This window comes from Pantherophis guttatus, chromosome 4 (assembly GCF_059756535.1).
Source record: "Pantherophis guttatus breed Tessera chromosome 4, ASM5975653v1, whole genome shotgun sequence".
NCBI classification, from domain to species: Eukaryota; Metazoa; Chordata; class Lepidosauria; order Squamata; family Colubridae; genus Pantherophis; species Pantherophis guttatus.
The window spans coordinates 3,779,749-3,800,471 of NC_142066.1; the positions used below are offsets into that span (position 1 = coordinate 3,779,749).

The 20,723-nt window shown below is 49.4% G+C and overlaps 1 protein-coding gene across 1 annotated transcript in view; it reads left to right on the top strand.

The window, feature by feature from the left end:
- The window catches only part of TGM1 (transglutaminase 1), a 66,227-nt gene that overhangs the window by 18,577 nt on the left and 26,927 nt on the right, over window positions 1–20,723 (top strand). The window contains exons 2-4 of the mRNA XM_087891646.1: window positions 4,854–5,075; window positions 6,208–6,399; window positions 19,461–19,712. Of these exons, the coding sequence (XP_087747772.1) occupies window positions 4,859–5,075; window positions 6,208–6,399; window positions 19,461–19,712 (661 nt within the window). The 5' untranslated portion in view covers window positions 4,854–4,858. The remainder of the gene's footprint in view (window positions 1–4,853; window positions 5,076–6,207; window positions 6,400–19,460; window positions 19,713–20,723) is intronic.

A 20,723-nucleotide genomic window follows, 5' to 3' on the forward strand; every position in this document is an offset into this window, starting at 1 on the left:
GGTAACATCGGTTGCAACCCACCACTGCATCACACCAATCCGTGGTTTAGTTATGGTTTGCCAAACAGCAGCGGTTGAGCGAGCCTCTCTTCTCTGATTTGAAAGATAGCCAGGTTGCAACGTTTTAGAATAGAATAACAAGAACTGGGAGGGACCTCGTAGGTCATCTAGTCCAACCCCCCCGGCCCGAGCAGGAGACCCTACCTACACCATTTCTGAGAGATGGCAGCGGTCTGTTCAAAGGGTAGGTTTGACCTGCTGTCACACTCAAGCAACTCTTCCGTCCCGGGAGAGTCATTATTCAGGTAGACTGCCCCTGAAGCTGGAGGTTTTACCCGACTATCCTTACCCCAAGATTAGATCTAAATAGAGGCGCTCCAATCTCAGTGTTTCTCCACCGTGAAGACGGGTGGACTTCAACTCCCAGAATTCCCCAGTCAGTTTTCATGGGCTATTTAAAAAAAAAAAAACATTGCTGAAGTCAAGGTATATTACATCTACTGAATCCCCGCTTTCTATTAAGCGATTTACCCTATCAAAAAAAAAAAAAGCGATAAAGGTGGCCAAGCCGCATATGTTTTTTATCCATTGTTAAACAGAGGCTTAATGTCGAAGACAAATGTAGAGGCCTTAGGTCTCTAACTGGTAAGGTAAGAGAGTCAGTTTGCCGTACGGCACTGGGTGTCAAACTCGCCGCGTCACGTTGCCGTCACGCGACGATTCGCGACGTTCTCCCCTTCGCAGAGCTGGGGTGGGCATGGCTTGCGCACGACATATCCGGCCTGCTGGCCGTCAGTTTGACACCCCTGCCGTCAGGGGTAGTATTCACTTACTTTCCCTAGGTATGAGGTAAAGGTTCCCCTCACACATATGCGCTAGTCGTTCCCGACTCTAGGGGGCAGTGCTCATCTCCGTTTCAAAGCCGAAGAGCCAGCGCTGTCCGAAGACGTCTCCGTGGTCATGTGGCCGGCATGACTCAACGCCGAAGGCGCACGGAACGTTGTTAGCTTCCCACCAAAGGGGGTCCCTATTTTTCTACTTGCATTTTTTACGGGGTTTCGAACAGCTAGGTTGGCAGAAGCTGGGACAAATAACGGAAACTCACCCCGTTACGCAGCACTAGGGATTCGAACCACCGAACTGCCGACCTTTCGATCGACAAGCTCAGTGTCTTAGCCACTGCGCCACCACATCCCTTTACTTTCCCTACCGGGTTCGCAAACGTCCCCGTCCACGCATGCGCCCGGCCTTCCGCGCATATGTTTTGCTGGCGTGCGCCCCTTCCACATATGTGCCTGGCCTCAAAAACATGCCTAAACAGGATGGCATAGAACCAGAGCGGGCCCACTCGCGATTTCTGTTACCGGTACGGGCGAACCGGCTGAATACCACCTCTGCCTGCCGTACAGCAAAAGGCCATTAAACCTGTGGACTTCAACTCCCAGAATTCCTCAGTCAGCCACCCTGCCAAGGGAATTCTGGGAGATGAAGTCCACCCACCCAGAGGAAATAAAATTTAAAATAAAATAAAAAACCAGGACATTTAGGGTTATGGAGAAGGAGATTTAAGCCAGCATGGAAAACAAAGCTGTGAAGCAGATGTTGGTTGAACCCCTGACCCGTTTTTTTTTTCATCCGTTTGATATCTGGACGGCTTTGGCCAGGGCCCAAATTTTATCAGGAGTTCCCCCCCTCCCCAACCCCTGACCCTGTGAAAGTACAGTTTGTTCTTTCTTCTACTTTCCTATCTCGGCCTTTCGGTTCCTTCTGGCCCTTTGGCCTCCTTTCCCTTCTCCGCATCTGTCCACATCTGTCCCGACAGCAGAATTGCTGGGTGGGCTTTGGAGAGGGAGGCCGAGAATCTCCCCTTGGCCCACTGACCCTCGCTCTCCTTTCCCGGAAGCCCCAGCCGACGCTGAGTCAGGGGACAAAGAAAGGGGAAGGGAGACAAAAAGCTTGCACAAGCCCTTTAGGGACTAGAAACTTGGCACGTCGGCATTGGAGGGAAAGACTGGGTCGAGGCCTGGTCACAAGGCTGAGTGGGTGAAAGCAGAGTCTCAGAACTGTGGCAAAGGGTTTGCACATGTTACGATTTCTTGTATTCGGGGCTTAGAGGCCTACCCGTGCTCGGAATTTCAAATTAAGAAGCGCAGCGGGAAGCAAATTGTGTTTTCTTCACAATTTCTTCACAAAGTATCTGCAGGATATGTGTGAACATCGCTGACTACGGGAAGTTTTGAATCCGGATACGCCCGGAAGATTTGGCATCCCATGTTTAACAGTTTTTTCCCAGCCGGTGAGGCCTTTCGAACCATGTTGGTCCCAATTGTGTCGTAGGTCAAGGACTAGGGTCCTAGCCCTCGATTTACGACACAATCAGGACCAACATTTCCCTTGTGAAGTAAGGCGGTGGTTTCAGTGAGTCACGTTCAATTTTACGACCATTTTTTGGCCACGGTTGCTAAGCAAATCGCTGAAGTTGTTAAGTGAATCAAATGGTCGTTAAGTGAAACTGGCTTCCCCTCTTGATTTGGCTTGTTGGAAGCCGGCGATCACGTGATCCCCCGTCGTAAATGCCCAGCACCCCAATTTGGATTGTGTAACCGTGACAATAATCTAATGGTCGTAAGTGCGAGGACCGGTCGTAAAGTCCCCCCTTTTTTTTTTAGTGCCCTTGTAACTTTCAATGGTCACTGAATGGTTATAAGTTGAGGAGCAGCCTGTACAGGTTGTCCTCGACTTGTGACCACAATTGAGCCCAAAATTTAGGTTGCTAAGTGAAGCATTTGTTAAGTGAGTTTTGCCCCATTTTACAACCTTTCCTGCCACTGTCGTTAAGTGAATCATTGTAGCTGTTAAGTCAGGAACACGGTCGTTAAGCGAATCTGCCTTCCCCATCGGATTTGCTTTGTAGAAGGTCGCAAAAGGGGATGGCGTGACACCGGGATACGACGTCTGTCATAAATAGGAACCAATTTGCAAAGCATTCAAATTTTGATCCTACGACCAAGGGGAGGCTGCAACGGTCATAAGGGCGAAACACAGTCCTAAGTTCCATTTTTTTCAGGGCCGTCGTAACTTGAAACGGTCACTAAATGAACTGTTGTAAGTCGAGGATTGCCTTTACCATGTTAGACCCAACATGGAAAAAAACGTGAGGAAAAAAGAGTCAAAATATTCCCAGAATGTCCCTTACTGCGAGGGCTGTAAGTGCGAGGACCAGACATAAGTCGCTTTGTTTCATCCTAACTTCAAATGGTCGCTAAATGAGCTGTTGTAAGTCAAGGACCACCTGTACCTTTAAGAAAAGTCTTATTTTTTTAAATAAAACTCACCTGGGGAACTTGCCGGAATACTAAACCTGAGGAGAGGAACCCTTTTGCAAGGAGCGTCCCAGCTGGTAAAACTAAAAATATTGCAGAAATAAAAACAGACCTTTATATCTGGGGTTTGGGATTGAACACGGTTTGCGAATTCAACCCATCGTGGTTTAAATGGTGTGAACCTCAATCAATCAAATGGTGGCTGAATGTGATGCAGCTAGCTAGCTTGTCCTTGAATGGTGATGGCTGAATGGCAGGGATGCAAGTATTTGTAGAGTCTATCTAGGCTCTTGAAGCTGGCTTGTTTCATAAACCATGATTAAACAGAGGCTTAATGTCCAGGCAAAGCGGGCGGATGTCTCTAATTTAAGTTAAAGAAAGTCAGTATGCCGTACTACAGTAAGGATCACTAAACTTGGCCCCTTTAAGGCCTGTGGACTTCAACTCCCAGAATTCCCCAGCCAGCCATGTAGGGTAACTTTCTTAATAGATGGTGGGTATGCAGTAAGTGTAATATATCTTGCTTTCAGCAAAATGGGAAAAAAAGAACTGTCTGGGGAATTCTGGGAGTTGAAGTCCATACGTCTTAAATCAGGGGTCTCCAACCTTGGTCACTTTAAGACCTGTGGACTTCAACTCCCAGAATTCCTCAGTCAGCCATGTAGGGTAACTTTCTTAATAGATGGTGGGTATGCAGTAAGCGTAATATATCTTGATTTCAGCAAAGTGGGCGGGGGGAGCTGGCTGGGGAATTCTGGGAGTTGAAGTCCACAGAGTTGCCAAGGTTGGAGACCCTGGTCTAGTGGTTAAGACACCAGGCTAGAAAGCTAGAGGCGGTGAGTTCTAGTCCTGCCTTAGGTACGAAAGCCAGCTGGATGCCTTCGGGGTGAGACAGACCGGCCCCACCTCACAGGGTTGTTTCAGTGATTTTAGCAGAGGTGGGCTTCGCATAATTTAACAACTGGTTCATCCAGAATCAAAAATGTGTGCGTGCGCGACTTGCGCACATACACACTGCGTCAAAAACACGACGATTTTATATAACGGGATAGCTTTGCTTGTGCGCGCGCCTAACACACATGCATGTTGTGTCAAAACCATGGCGATTGTATAAGACGGGATAGCGCCGGGGCAAGGGGGTGGGCCCAGCCGCTCATTGTAACTACCCTTTTGTCCGAATCGGTACGAACCGGCTGAATCCCATCCCTGGATTTTAGAGGAATATTTAAGTGTCTGGGAACGATGTAGACAAGCTGTGAGTTTTCCTGAAATACAATTGCATAGCCAGAAATTGTATCGTACCCCACGGGGGTACACTCGGCTGCTTTTCGCCTGGCACTGCCAGCCTGTCTTTGGGGGGCTCCGATGCCATTCCGGTATCTCTACCTCGTCTTTCTCATCGCCTCTCCATCTTCCTCTCAGGTGCAAACGGGGAAACGATGAACCGGATAAAAAAAGTTGGTTCTGTTTTCTCAGCTCGGATTTGGGGACCGTGCGGCTCTAAACGCCCCTCTTCTTTCTCTTCCACAGACGCCATGCCTGTATCGGATCCGCGGGGGGATGCAGGCCGGTGGGCCAACGTCAGCTACCGGGTACGCCAGCCGAATGCCGTCGAACCGGCACCCAGGAGGAAGAAACAAAGTTGGTTTCACAAATTTTGCCGGTGCTGCGCGGGCCACCGGGATGACAGCGACTGGACACCGGCGCCCGGCGAAGTCCCGGGAGCCCGGCGGACGGATCCCGTCATCCGGGGTAAGTCATCCAGGGGGGTCTGAGAGACTATCTGAGAGAGATTTGGGGGGGGTGGAAGATGAGCTCAATCGGGTACAAAAATCCCACCCAATTTCAATCAGAATAGATGTGGAAGGGACTCTCCTTGATTAGTTTCCACCCATTGCTTCTTGGGTGGACTTCAACTCCCAGAATTCTATGCTGTGCTGGGGGATTCTGGGAGTTGAAGTCCAGCCATCTTAAAAGTAGCCCAGGTTGAGAAATACAGGTAATCCTCGGCTTTACGAGCACAATTGAGCCTCAAATTCCTGTTGGTAAGCGAAACATTTGTTTTGTGAGTTATGCCCCATTTTACGATGCCACAGCTGTTAAGTGAATCCCCCCAGTTTTTAAGTCAGTGAAACGGTCGTTAAGTGAATCTGGCTCCCCCCATTGACTTTGCTTGTCCGAAGTTCGCAAAATGGACTCCAGGACACTGCGACCGTCATATCAGAAAGGTGGGCAGTTCGGTGGTTCGAATCCCTAGTCCAGGTCTCCTGCGTGAGCAGGGGGTTGGGTTAGATGACCTCCAAGGTCGCTTCCAACTCTGTTACCGTTATAAATGCGAGTCAGTTGTCAAGCATCCAAATGGAAAATCCTGTGACCCTAGGGACGCTGGAACGGTCGTAAGTGTGAAAAATGGACGCAAGTCCCTTTGTTCAGTGCTGTTGTCACTTCAAACGGTCACTAAACGAGATGCCGTAAGTCGAGGACTGCCTGTACGGGTTGAAAGCTTCAATAGTTGCACCCATCTTCATCTTCTCCTCTCTGAATTGAATTCCAGTTTGGAGGAAGAAATTTTTACCTCAGGTTTTTGCATCTCGCGAACCCTTAAAAAAATCGGCTGAAAATTTAGATTTCGGCAACTTTTCTTTCGTGGTCTTCGGAACCGCAATCTGGGTTAGGATCAGAAGTGGGTTTCACTTACCTTTGCTGCCAGTTCGCTTCTGCGCATGCGCAGAACGTATTTGACAACGTCCGGGCGCCCAAACAGGGACGAACCTGTAGCAACCCACCCTGATTAGGGACGAACCTGTAGCAACCCATCCTGATTAGGATGCAAAAACGTTTGTGGCCAGAGTGAGTGACCCTCCTTTCCTTTTTCCTCCCGCAGAGGGCATGCTGGTCATCAAAAAGATTGATTTAATGAGCAGCCGCACGGGCACCAACCGATGCGCCCATCACACCGACGAGTACGAGTACAACAACCTGATCATCCGCCGTGGGCAGCCCTTCGAGATGAAGCTTCACTTCCAGCAGCCTTTCGATTACGAGGACCACCGGATCTGCCTCGAGTTCCTGGTCGGTAAGTGTTGGCCGACGAACGGTTCCTCCGTCGGGTTTCTAGTCCTCATGACATCCCCCCTGGGATGAGTCTGGGAAGGGACGAAATCAGCAAAGGTCGGAGGTCGGCAATGTGGAAGTAGCCGGTAGTGTTTAGGCGACGTTAGGGATCCGGTGGGGATCTGTTTTGGAGATCATCTTTGAGTCTTGGGAGGGGGACACCTGGCTGATTGCAAACTTGGCAACGGCAATCTTTTATTGATTGACAACTATATTTGACACCTTGGGGATGGAAAGGAGTGTAGTTTCCTTCTTTCCTTCCTCCCTCTCTTTGACTCCTTCCTTCCATCCCTCCCTCCCTCTCCTCCTTCCCTTCCTTTCTTCTTTTTCTTTCCTCCCACCCTGTTCTTCCATCCATCCCTCCTTCTCTCCCTCACTCCTTCTTTCTTTCCCTTCTTCTCTCCTTTCTTCCCTCCCTCTCTCCGTCCTCCTTTCCTTCCTTACTTTCTCCTTCCTTCTCACCTTCTTTACTTCCTTCCCTCTCTCCCTCCCTCTCTTCCTGTCCTTCCTTCTCTCCCTCCCTCTTTCCCTCCCTTTCTCTTTTCTTCCCTCCCTCCTTCTTTCTTTCCCTTCTTCTCCTTTCTTCCTTCCCTCCCTCCCTCTCTCCATCCTTCTTTCCTTCTTCCCTTTCTCCTTCCTTCCCTCCCTCCTTCTTCCCTTCCTCCTTTCTTCCTTCCTTCCCTCCCTCCCTCAATCTTTCCCTTTTTCTCCCCTTTCTTCCTTTCCTCACTCCCTCGCTCCATCCTACTTTCTTTCCTCTTTTTCTCCTTCCTTCCCACCCTCCTTCCCTCCTTTATTTCCTCCTTCTCTCCTTTCTTTCCTCTGTCCCTCCCGCCTTCCTTCCTTCCTCTCTCCCTTTCTTCCTTTCATCCTTCTTTCCATTCTTCTCCCGTTCCTTCCCTCCCTCCTTCCCTCCTTTACTTCCTTCTTCTCTCCTTTCTTCCCTCCCTCTCTCCCACCTTCCTCCCTCCCTCCCTTTCTTCTTTCTTCCTTTCCTCCCTCCTTCTTTCCCTTCTTGTCCCCTTTCTTCCTTTCCTCCCTCCCTCTCTCTCTCTCCTTCTTTCCTTCCTCCCTTTCTCCTTCCTTCCTTCCCTCCCTTCTTCCCTCCTTCCTTCCTTTCCTTCGTAAGGTTACCTAGGGAATTCTGCAAGTTGACATCCACATGCCAGAAACTCTGCTCTAGAATTTTGAGTTTTAAATGCAACCCTCCAACGTGACATTTTTCCATCGGACCCGTTGAAAAAAAACCCGGAATCGTCTGTTCCCAAGCCGAATCCTTTGCAGGAACGGCCGTTCCAGAATGAACCATCTTCCTAGAGATGGTCCGTTTTGGCTTCCGACAAGCTTACTGACATTTTTTTTCCTTTTTTTCCCCCTGGACTTGCAACGCGGATTTGTGTGTGTGTTAGCGCTTAGTGTGTGTGTTTAACGCTTATTTTTTAAAAACAACCGTAGTCCTCGGACGATAATTCGGGGTTATTTCTCATCTCAAAAAAACGTGGTGGGAATTTGAGCTGGGTTGTAGGGGAGTCCTCGGAGTCTTCTAGCAAAAAAAAAAAAAAAACCCTCTAAAATTACCCAGAAAGATCAACGTACTTCCTCAAACAGGACCCAACCACCACATCAAACAAGCCGCCCCGATAAATGCAAGGTTTTGTCATAACATGATCCCTTGTCATTAAGCGATTCATCGTTCGGGGGAGGCTATTTTGAGCTTCAGATGACCGCCGCCCCCCGGCTACGAAATTAACCAAATTGCCATCCCAATGACTTCTGCCTGCCTGCCTGCCCTGTTTCTTTTAAGCAAGACGGGGGGTTAGGGGAAGGGAGGGGAGGGGGCACCAAGGGTCAGATGGAAAACCAACCGGTGCAGCTTTCCCCATTGTGATGCCAGAGGTGGCACTCAGGGCCCTCTCTATGGGCGCTCACGCCATCGCCAGGGGTGGGGCTGCTGGGAGTTCGCAAGGGTTCGGGAGAACCTCTAGCTAAGATTCTGTGCAGTTCGGAGAACCCCCATTCCTGGCTGGCCCCGCCCCGCCAATCCCACCGCTCCTAGGAGTCCCCACGTGGCCCGTTTTGGATGCCGGATGTGCACGGAGGTTCGGGGAGGGCGAAAAATGGGCCTACTGGAAATTTGGCCCGTTTCCAGCCTCCAGAGGACCTCCAGAGTCTGGGGAGGCCGTTTTCACCCTCCCGGAGGCTCAAGAAAAGCCTCCAGAGCCCGGGGAGGGCAAAGATGCCTCCCTTCGCTGTGGTGCAAGAGGCCGACTAGGCCACACCCACCATGGCCATGCCCACCCAGCAACCGGGCAGAGAACCCCTTGCTAAAATTTTGGAAGCCCACCCCCGTCTATTGCCCCAGCTCGCAGGAGAGGGAGAGAGAGGGAGGGAGGGAGGGAGAGGGAGAGAAAGAGAGAGAGGGAGAGAAAGAGAGGTGGAAAGAGAGAGGGAGGGGAAGAGAAAGGAAGAGAGGAAGAGAGAGGAGAGAGGGAAAGAGAGGGAGAGAAAGAGGTGGAAAGAGAGAGGGAGGGGAGGAGAGACGGGGAGGGGAAGAGAGAGGAGGGAGGGAAAGAGAGGGAGAGAAAGACAGGTGGAAAGAGAGAGGGAGGGGAAGAGAGAGGGGGAGAAAGAGAGAAAGAGGGGGAAAGAGAGAGAGGGAGGGGAAGAGACAGAGAGAGTGGGAGGGGAAAGAGAGGGAGGGGAAGAGACAGAGAGTGGGAGGGGAAGAGAGAGGGAGTGAAAGAGAGGTGCAAAACGAGAGGGAGGGGAAGAGACAGAGAGAGAGTGGGAAGGGAAGAGAGGGGGAGAAAGAGAGAGGGAGGAAAAGAGAGGGGGAAAGAGAGGGAGGAGAATAGAGAGGGGGAGAATAGAGAGGGGGAGAAAGAGAGGGAGGTGAAGAGAGAGAGGTGAAAAGAGAGAGGGGAAGAGAGAGGGAGAGAAAGAGAGGTGCAAAGAGAGAGGGAGGAGAAGAGACAGAGAGGGGGAGGGGGAGAGAGAGGGGGAGAAAGAGAGAGAGGTGAAAAGAGAGAGGGAGGGGAAGGGACAGAGAGAGGGGGAGGGGAAGAGAGAGGGGGAGAAAAAGAGAGAGGTGAAAAGAAAGAGGGAGGGGAACAGAGAGCGCGGGGAGGGAGAGAGCGAGAAAGAGAGGGGGAAAGAGAGAGGGAGGGAAAAAGAAATAATATTACAAAAGTTTTTCTTTTTTATCGTTGCTTAACGTAATATTTCAAAAGCGCGGGGGGGGGGAGAAAAATGAAGGGGCACCAAAGTGCATTTATCACGGGGTTTTTTTGTTTTTTTCTTTCTTTCTTAGAACAATTAGCTGAACGTCTGCCTCGCTTATCATTACTTTTGGTCGCAAAACCTCATCCTTCAGCTTAAATTATCGTGTTGGCACTCGGCTCTAAATCAGCGGCTTTGGGGTTGCCGTTTGGGCCCTCCGGTTCGCCATCCCTGATCTGGTGGATGCAAAAAAAAAAAAAAAACACCCCCGAAAAGAATTAAACCCAGACGGGGAGGGCAATCGTTCCCTCCCTTTGCTTAAAAACCAGACAGAAGCATCCCCGCAAAGCTTGCAGGAGACTAAATGCTTCTGTTTTTACTGGTGGAACTGGTCCCCGGCTCGCAATACCATTCGTTTTATTATGATGATTATCCCCGACCTCGCGCCACTGAACCGGCTGAGGAATTTTGGCCTCCCACAACCCCTGAAGGGTTGTGTGTGCCTTGCATTGCTACATTTCTCTAGGAGAAGTTTGTACACCCTGCAAACAGGGCAGGGCGTACAAGACACAACACCGCCTGCCTGCCTGCCTGGCTTCCAGCCCGGCCACAACCTTTTTGCTCGTCTTTCCCGTCGGCATCTCTCTTTGCAATTTTTGCAGGGGTTTTATTTTTTTTGCCCCATCGCCACCAATTTTGGAGAATTGTGGTGGCAACCGTTGATTATCGCGCAAGGTTGTCATTTTGTAGATTTTGGGGTTTGTCCTCCTTGATTTGATTTGATTTTTTGTGTGCCAGGACTGCCTCCCCGTCCTTATCAACACACAAACACACAGAGACATCTGCGAAGGCCCGAGGCCAGAATTTGGAAAAACCAGAAAAGAGCGAGAGTCAAAATTAAAAAAAAAAAAAAATTGTGAAGGAGGAGAGGGGTTTGCAGGTCCGGGTAGGGGAAGGGTCTAATCTCCGGCCTGCTATCTCCCTGCCCTGAGGGCCCAGACAGAAAAGAAACATATTTGAAGTGGGTAATTTGGTGTTTCCACTGATTTTTAACAGCTTGTTAATTGGATACAGGCTTCGGTTGTTACTCAGACTTGGCAATTTGGAGACGGGTGGGCTTCAACTTGCAGAATTCCCCAGAATCCATCCTTCCTTCCTTCCTTCTTTCTTTCCTTCCTTCCTTCCTCTTCTGTTCCTTTCTTTCTCCCCTCCTGCTCTCCTTCCTTCCTTTCCTTCTTCCTTCCTATTCTCTTCCTTTATTTCCATTTTCCCTCCTTCCCTCCCTCTCTCCTTCCTTCCTTTCCTTCTTCCTTCCTATTCTCTTTCTTTATTTCCATTTTCCCTCCCTCTCCTTCCTCTCTCCCTTCCTCTCTTCTTCCTTCCTTCCTTCCTTCCTTTCTCTCTCCCCCTTCATCTCTTCCTTCCTTCCTTCCTATTCTGTTCATTTCCTTTTTCCCTTCCTCTCTTCTTCCTTCCTTTCCCTCTCCGCCTTCCTCTCTCCTTCCTTCCTTCCTCTGTTCCTTTATTTCCTTCTGTTCTCCCTCTCCTTCCTTCCTTGCTTTCCTTCTTCCTTCCTCTTCTGTTCCTTTCTTTCTCCCCTCCCGCTCTCTTTCCTTCCTTTCCTTCTTCCTTCCTATTCTCTTCCTTTATTTCCATTTTCCCTCCCTCCCTCTCTCCTTCCTCCCTTCCTCTCCCCTTCCTCTCTTCCTTCCTTCCTCTTCTGTTCCTTTATTTCTTTCTTCCCACCCTCTCTCCTTCCTTCCTTTCCTTCTTCCTTCCTATTCTCTTCCTTTATTTCCATTTTCCCTCCCCTCACCTTCCTTCCTTCCTCTCTCCCTTCCTTTCTTCTTCCTTCCTTCTGTTCCTTTATTTCTTTCTTCCCTCTCTCCTTCCTTCCTTCATCTCCCCCTTCCTCTCTTCTTCCTTCCTTCCTCTCTCCCCATCTCTTCCTTCCTTCCTTCCTTCCTTCCTTCCTTCCTATTCTGTTCATTTCCTTTTTCCCTTCCTCTCTTCTTCCTTCCTTTCTCTCTCCCCCTTCCTCTCTTCTTCCTTCCTTCCTCTCTGTTCCTTTATTTCCTTCTCTTCTCCCTCTCCTTCCTTCCTTCCTTTCCTTCTTCCTTCCTATTCTGTTCCTTTATTTCCTTTTCCCCTCCTTCTCTCCTCCCTACCTTCCTTCCTCCCTCTCTCCCCCTTCTCTCCTTCCTTCCTTCCTCTCCCCTTTCTTTCTTGTTCCTTCCTTCCTTCCTTCCCTCACTCATTCATCCCCTCCCTCTATTTCCTCCCTCCCTCTCTTTCTCTTCCTTTCTTCCTCCTTCTATCTTCTTTCTTGCAGACGTTTCATGACCCAACTAGGTAAGAGCATCAGGGCCCTGCAGTCTTTTCCCAGGCTGGAAAGAAAGAAATGCCCCAGGGCAGGTGGCATATCATGGGCTAAAATTGAGCCACGGACTGGCAGGGTTTGAAACACCAAAGGAGAACGCAGCGTCTGCCTTCACCGGTTCCTTCGGCTAAGACGAGTTCATCGGCCTCTCCGATACCTCAAACTGACTTCATGTGGCAATATTTATTTTTTTTTTTTAGGCTCCCAGCCAAAGAAAAAAAAAAAAAGACAATAATCCACGATCGTATCAACTTCCTGGCCCTTTGATACGCAAAACCGGGGCTGGGTGGGGGAAGCCGCGATCTGTTCATGTGCCTCCCGGCGTTTGTTAACCAGTTAGCCGTGCCTTGAATTCGATCCGTCGTCGTCGTCTTTTGATCCAAGGTTAAAAATAAAAAACAAAATGGTCGCCACGATATTAAAAAGACGTTGAGATTCTAGAACCGCGATGGCGAACCTATGGCACACATGCCACACATGGCACCCGGAGCCATATCAGTGGCCACGCGACCGATGCCCTAGCTCAGCTCTGGCACGCACATCTGATTTTCAGGCCTTCTGGGCCTACCGGAAGTTGGCAAACTGGCCGTTTCTGGCCTCTGGAGAGCCTCTGGGGGGGGGGGGAGGTCTGTTTTTGCCCTCCCCAGACTCCTAGAAAGGCTCTGGAGCCTGGGGAAAGCAAAAAATGGGACTTTCGGTCCCACTGGACGTCAGCAAATGGGCCGTTTCTGGCCTCCAGAGGCTTTCTTGGAGCCTGGGGAGGGCAAAAAACGGGCCCACGTGACAAAAGTGGGGGGAGCATGGGGGGTGTCACTCGTGCATGCACAGGGGGCCGCATTGAATTATGGGTATGGGCACACGCGCACACGACTCCCCCGTGCTCCCCCCCCCCCGCTTTTGGCATGCGCCGGCAAAAAGGTTAGCCATCCCTGTTCTAGAAAGAGTGCAGAGAAGAGCAACCAAAATGATGAGGGGAGGCTAAAACGTATAAGGAACGGTTGGAGGAATTGGGTCTGTCTGGTTTAATGACGAGAAGGACTAGGGGGAGACAGGATAGCAATATTTCAATATTTGGGGGGGGGGCTGCCCCAAAGAAGAGGGGATCCACCTATTCTCCAAAGCCCCTGAAGGCAGAACAAGAAGCAACAAATGGAAACTCATCAAGGAGAGGAGCAACCTGAAATTAAGGGTTTCCTGACAATCGAGGACAATTAACCAGTGGAACAGCTTGCCACCAGAAGTTGGAAGTTTTGAAGAAGAAATTGGACAGCCTTTTGTCTGAAACGGTATATAAGGTTTCTTGCCTGGGTTGGACTAGAAGACCTCTTAAGGCCCCTTCCAATTCTGTTATTCTGCTAAAATGAAGATTATTATTATTATTATTATTTTGCATTCAACCCGGCCGTCGATCCTGTTGATTTGAAAGAGTAGGTAGTCCTCAACTTACAACCATTTTTGTTTAGTGACCGGGGTGGGGAAAAAAGGTGATTGACGAGCAGTCCTCGCACTTAACGACCGTTGCAGCATCCCCCAGCATCACTTCGTCAAATTTGGGGTGCAGGTATTTCCGAAGGTTGCAGCATCTCAGGGTCATGTGACCGCCATTTGCGACCTTGCCGACAGACTATGGAAGGATGATTCGCTTAACGACCCTGTGATTCATTTAACGGCTGCACTGATCTGCTTAACAACCGTGGGGAAAACAGGCGGCCAAATCCAATGTGACTCACTTCAAAACCGTTTGGCTTAGCCGTTGAAATTCTGGACCCAACTGGGGTCGAAAGTCGAGGACTACAGATAGCCCTCGACTTACGACCGCAACGGATCTCAACATTTCTGTTGTTAAGGGAGTCACTTGTTCCGTGTGTTTTGCCCCGTCTTACAACCTTTCTTGCCTCCGTTGTAAAGTGAATCACTGCGGTTCTTCATTTAGTAACCTGGTTGTTAAGTGAATCTGGCGTCCCTGCTTTCGGAGAAGGTCGCACGAGGGGATCGCGCGACCCCGGGGGCCCTGCCACCGTCATAAATATGAGTCAATTGCCAAGCGAATTTTAATCATGTGATTTGGGGGAGAGTGCCAGGGATGGGATTCAGAAATTTCAGGTTCTCTGCCTGGTTTCTGGATGGGCGTGGCCATGGTGGGTGTGGCCAACTCAGCCTTCTGCACCACATGGGGGGAGGACGTTTTCACCCTCCCCAGACTCCAGAGGCTTTCCTTGAGCCTCTGGGAGGGCGAAAACAGCCTCCCCAGGCTCCGGAGGCCCTCCGGAGGCCAGAAATAGGCCGGAAACAGGCCCATTTTTCGCCCACCCAGAGCCTCTGCGCGGGCCCTGCATTTACCTGGCATCCAAAATGGGCTGCGTGGAGACTCCTGGGAGGGGCGGGGCAGGTTGGGCGGGCTCAGCCGGTCCTTGCAACTACCGGTTCGGCGAACCAGATTAAAATTAACATCCGTTTTGTCCAAACCGGCTGAATCCCACTCCTGGCTACTGCAAAGGTCTTTAAGTGTGAAAAACGCTCCTTACATCCCTTTTTTGAACGGTCGCTAAATTAATTGTTCTAAACCGAGGACTCTGTCTACCAGTAAGAACCGTGAGTGTACGCTGTTTGTCTTCCCCTCTACCCCGCCAGGAAGTGCAACTTCTACGGGGGGACCGTCTCCGAGGGGGAACTTGGCGCAGGAAGCCTCTCTCTTTGAGAATAAAACGGATGACCTAAACTGGGCACACCCCACAGGAGGGAACATGGCACAATAAAATGATTGCAATAAATTATTGCAGCATAAAAATATTGCTGCATCGGGCACAACGCCCAAAATTAGCAGGGAACAGAGGCATGGTAGATGCAATCGTATAAACATAGCAACAAAACAAACAAGAGATATCAGATTGTGATGCAAAAAAACTCTGTACAGCAGCTGAGTTTGCGTTTTTTCAGCCGTGGCCCCTTTAAGATGGGTGGACTTCAACTCCCAGAATTCCCCAGCTGGCTGGGGAATTCTGGGAGTTGAAATCCACCATGTTAAGGTTGAGAAACCACAGGATTAGATGAAAAGTATCCGGTGCCTTTCCATCTATCGCTTCACCCGATTTGATTCTGCAAACCAACTTAAGCTTATCACCGTCGCCTCATCTTGTGGCAGGGAGTTCCGTCGGTTACTGAAGGCAGATTTTTTTCGTTCATCTTCAATCTCTGCAACTCGGCTTCGTCAATCCTAAATCGTCGTATGGTACGGTCACTAAACATTGTAAGGTGAGGACTGGGGCAATTCCGTGGCAAAAAAAAATCAGAGTATCTGAAAAGAGCCACAAGCTTTTTTCACGGACGTCTTCGTTGTATTTCAATTTTTTACGGCGTGCCGAGTTCCAAACTGAAAGCATAATGTGTTATTTTCCTTTTTTCTCCCCCCCCCTTGGGATAATTCTCCATTTTCAACTTTCCCAAACCGGTGGCAGGTTGATCTAAGTCTGACATCACCTCTCCACTTTCTGCCGAATTAAAACTGCACCGGTTGCATTTCTGCCTGCAAGCAGGCTTGGCGACTTTTAAGACTTGTGGACTTGAATTCCCCAGCCAGCAAAGGATTTCCCAGCATGAATGGGATGAGAATAAATGCGACTGGATTACTTTATCCCATGTTTTTAACTTTCTTAATAGATGGTGGGAATGCGGTAAACATAATATATCTTGACTTCAGCAAAGTTGGAAAAAAAAAAGAGCTGGCCTGGAGAATTCTGGGAGTTGAAGTCCCCAGGCCTTAAAATCACCACGTTTATAAACTCCTGGTCTACAAAATAATTTATTCACACCTGCCCTCCGGGTGTGCTGAATCCCAGACCCATGCTCCTGAGCCAGTACAGCCACGCTTATCCAATTATGGGAAACGTAGTCCCACATTGGTGGGACGCGGTGGCTCAGCGGCTAAGACGCTGAGCTTGTCAATCGAAAAGTCGGCAGTTCAGTGGTTCGAATCCCTAGCGCCGCGTAACGGGGCGAGCTCCCGTCACTTGTCCCAGCTTCTGCCAATCTAGCTGTTCGAAACCCCGTAAAAAATGCAAGTAGAAAAAAATAGGGGCCACCTTTGGTGGGAAGGGAACAGCGTTCTGTGCGCCTTCGGCGTCGCGTCATGCCGGCCGCATGACCACGGAGACGTCTTCGGACAGCGCTGGCTCTTCGGCTTTGAAACGGAGATGAGCACCGCCCCCTAGAGTCAGGAACGACTAGCACATATGTGCGAGGGGAACCTTTACCTTTAGTCCAACATTTCTCAAATTCGTGAGGACAATCCTTCCATCCACAGCTAGAAAACCCAGCCTCCAACCTTCACCTTGGCTGCCCCTGTTACCTGAGGAAAAAAAAATCACACCTGGAGAACAGGTTTTTTTTCCCCTGCTTGCCTTAACCTGCAACTCCAAATAATAGAGAAGGAACAGAACATTAGAGGTTGAAAATAAAAATGTGCTTTTTTTCATTTTTGTTCTAAGCCTGGTAATCCCCTTCTCAGCAGTGTTGAGCAATTTTTAAGACAGGTAGATTTATGTCGGCTGGGGAATTCTGGGAGAAGTCCACCTGTCTTAAAGAACCAGTATTGGAATTCTGGGAGTTGAAGTCAGACCATCTTAAAGGACCAGCATGAGAATTCTGGGAGTTGAAGTCCACCCGTCTTAAAGGATCAACATGAGAATTCTGGGAGTCGAAGTCCGCCCGTCTTAAGGAACCAGCACGAGAATTCTGGGAGTTGAAGTCCACCTGTCTTAAAGAACCAGCACGAGAATTCTGGGAGTTGAAGTCCGCCTGTCTTAAAGAACCAGCACGAGAATTCTGGGAGTTGAAGTCCACCCATGTTAAAGGATCAGCACGAGAATTCTGGGAGTTGAAGTCCACCTGTCTTAAAGAACCAGCACTGGAATTCTGGGAGTTGAAGTCCACCCATCTTAAAGAACCAGCATGAGAATTCTGGGAGTTGAAGTCCACCCATCTTAAAGAACCAGCATGAGAATTCTGGGAGTTGAAGTCCACCCATCTTAAGGAACCAGCACGAGAATTCTGGAAGTTGAAGTCCACCTGTCTTAAAGAACCAGCACTGGAATTCTGGGAGTTGAAGTCCACCCATGTTAAAGGATCAGCACGAGAATTCTGGGAGTTGAAGTCCACCTGTCTTAAAGAACCAGCACGAGAATTCTGGGAGTTAAAGTCCACCCGTCTTAAAGAACCAGTATTGGAATTCTGGGAGTTGAAGTCCATCCATCTTAAAGGACCAGCACGAGAATTCTTGGAGTTGAAGTCCACCTGTCTTAAAGAACCAGCACAAGAATTCTGGGAGTTAAAGTCCATCCATGTTAAAGGACCAGAACGAGAATTCTGGGAGTTGAAGTCCACCTGTCTTAAAGGACCAGAACGAGAATTCTGGGAGTTGAAGTCCACCCATCTTAAAGGACCAGAACGAGAATTCTGGGAGTTGAAGTCCACCTGTCTTAAAGAACCAGCACGAGAATTCTGGGAGTTGAAGTCCATCTGTCTTAAAGAACCAGCATGAGAATTCTGGGAGTTGAAGTCCATCCGTCTTAAAGGATCAGCATGAGAATTCTGGGAGTCGAAGTCCACCTGTCTTAAAGTTGCCGAGGTTGGAAGACACTGTCCTAAAGTCAAGAAAATCCTTTGATTGGTTATTTTTCCCCCTCCTATTGCAATATTTACAGGTAGTGCTCGACTTACACCTATTCGTTTAGTGACCGTTCAAAGTTACAATGGCACTGAAAAAAAAGTGACTTAGGACCATTTTTCACACTTACGACTAATTGAAATGCTTGGCAACCGGCATGTACTTACGACGGTCGCAGTGTGATCCCCTTTATGACCTTCTGATGAGCAAAATTGGGGGGGGAGCCGGATTCACTTAACAACCTGCGTGACTCATGTAACAACTGCACCGATTCATTTAATAACCACAACATAAAAATGAACCAAACTCCTTCAACAACCGTAACCGCCACACAAATGTTGCGTTCCATTGTGTGGTCGTACGGAGTGGTGGGATCCTCCCGGTTTAACAGCCGGTTCGGTGATCACATGATTTGCATGGGACGAACCGGTTCGCTCCCAGCTGATCGTCAGAGCTATCAGTTCGCCCGAACCGGTCCGAACCAGTAGAATCCCACCACTGGTTGTACGTCTGGCTGACGGCCCACTGTCAGCCAGAAAGCGAGGCCTCTGATAGGGACCGGTTACCTCCCCCAAAATAAGGAATGTAAGTTTTGCTCGCGGTTGCAAACCATAAATTGCTGCCTGAGCCACTACTAAACCATGGTTTATCCTGCCGATCGAGTTGCGGTTAAAGGCAGAGGAAGCGAGCTGAGTTGGCCTGGGCTGTTGTAAATTCCCTTGCATTGGTTTTAGATTTTATTCAAGGGAGAGGAAGCAAGTGGTGGAATCTGGAGAATTGACATTATCTCTTGGAACATGAATATTTTGGCAGGCCCCGTTCCCACCATCCGGGCACAGGGTGTTCTCAAGCTCCTTATCTAACCCTTCCTAGCAAACCGAGGCTTAACGCCAAGCCAAATCTCCATGCTCCGCTTGATAAAATGTCTGTTTTGGGGGCGTACAGTTGGGTGTGAGAGTTGGCTTCAGACAACCCGGCTGTTGTTTCGCACAACACATGAAACCCAGGTTTATCCAAACAGGATGCTTGTATTTCCAACATGGCCGATGCCCGAACAGATCAGTCCTATTTTAAGGATCGATTAAGTTTCATTTTATAGGTTGTTTAGTAACGGTTCAGAGTTACAACGGTACCGAAAAAAAGAGGCTGAGGGACTTTTTTTCACACTTAACGACCGTCGCAACATCCCCGCGGTGACGCAATCCAAATTCAAACGCTTCACGACCTATAGTTCAACCACAAGTTCACGGCAGGGTATGGTCAAAAGAATCAAGATGGCGGCCACCCCTCTACCCTAACTCCCAGCAAAACAAATGCCTCTACCCTTTCAATAGTCAAATAAATGTAATAAATTTGTGTAATTTGTAGATCTAAAAGTACGTACAGCTTTAAATAGACATGTAAGACCTTGTTAGGGTGGGTTGCAGAGTCAGCCAGATGTTCTAGAGACGAGATCTAGAAGTTTGGTCCACCTCTTCAGTCCTTCTCAAGGACCTGAAGATAAGGCAGATGTGGATGTTAAATGGTGTAAAAAAAAAAAAAAAAGATTTTCGGGTAGGATTTAAGCCGGTCCAAATCGAGCTGCCTTTTGCAATTGACCGATGGGGAATTTGTCAATTCCGATGTTGTTCAAATAGCGCTCCGGTCGTTTGGCATCGGCACACCGGGCGTCTATGACTATCGGTACCTCCCTGTCATTAATTCTGTTAATTGCAAAATTACAATTATTAATTTTCCCTCCCGTGTTTTCTCCCTCCGGCAGGCCCCAACCCACAAGCCTCGAAGGGCACCCACATTCTGGTACCCGTCGGCGGTTCCATGCCCGGCATGGGCTGGTCGGCGGAAATGACCAGCTCGGACGACGACACCATGTCTATCCGAGTTTGCCCCTCGCCCAGAGCGGTGATCGGCAAGTACCAGTTCAGCGTGAAGACCCGAAGCAAGGCGGGCGAGTACGCCGCGCCCTTCGACCCCAACAACGAGGTGTACATCCTCTTCAACCCCTGGTGCCCAGGTAAGTTGTGGGGAGGAATAAGCGGGCGAGAGAAACAGAGGGGAGGAGGAGGAAGTCCAGAATTGGCAGCCTGGCTTTGCTCAAGGGGGCATTTCGCAGCTAAATTGGGGATTCGGCTCCCAGAATTCCCTTGTTAGGATGACTGGGGACTTCTGGGAGGTGAATAGCGTGAGGTTTGGAAGGCTGATGGAGGCAACCTTTGATTGGGGTGTCGTATCTATTATCGATCTGCTTAGATTATCAATTAAAGAGGGGCCCTGTGATTTTATTTTAGAGAGGACAATCACTTTGGAGGGAGGGAGGGAGGGAGAAAGGAATGGATGGATGGATTAGAAGGGAGGGAGGGAGGGAGGGAGGGAGGAGAGAGAGAGATGGATGGATGGATGGATGGGAAGGAAGGAAGGAAGGAAGGAAAGCAGGCAGATGGAAAGAAGGAAGGAAGGAAGGAAAGAGATGGATGGAAGGAAGGAAGGAAGGAAGGAAGGAAGGCAGGCAGGCAGGCAGATGGAAAGAAAGAAGGAAGGAAGGAAAGAGATGGATGGATGGATGGATGGATGGAAGGAAGGAAGGAGAGATGGATGGATGAAAGGAAGGAAGGGAAGAAAGGAGAGATGGATGGATGAAAGGAAGGGAAGGAAGGAAGGAGAGAGGGATGGATGGAAGGGAGGGAGGGAGGGAAGGAGAGAGAGATGGAAGGAAGGGAGGGAAGGAAGGAAGGAGAGAGAGATGGAGGGAAGGAAGGAAGGGAAGGAAGGAAGATGGATGGATGGAAGGGAGGGAGGGAGGGAAGGAAGAAAGAAAGGAGATATGGATGGAAGGAAGGAGAGAGAGATGGATGGAAGGAAGGAAGGAAGGAAGGAAGGAAGGAAGGAAGGAAGGAAGGAAGGAAGGAAGGAAGGAGTCATTCATTCACATCATTGATCTTTTTCTGAATAATAATTTATAGCAGTGCTTCCCAAAGCTGGGTGAATTACCTCAAATTGGTCAAATATGCTCTTTCTGTGAGTAACA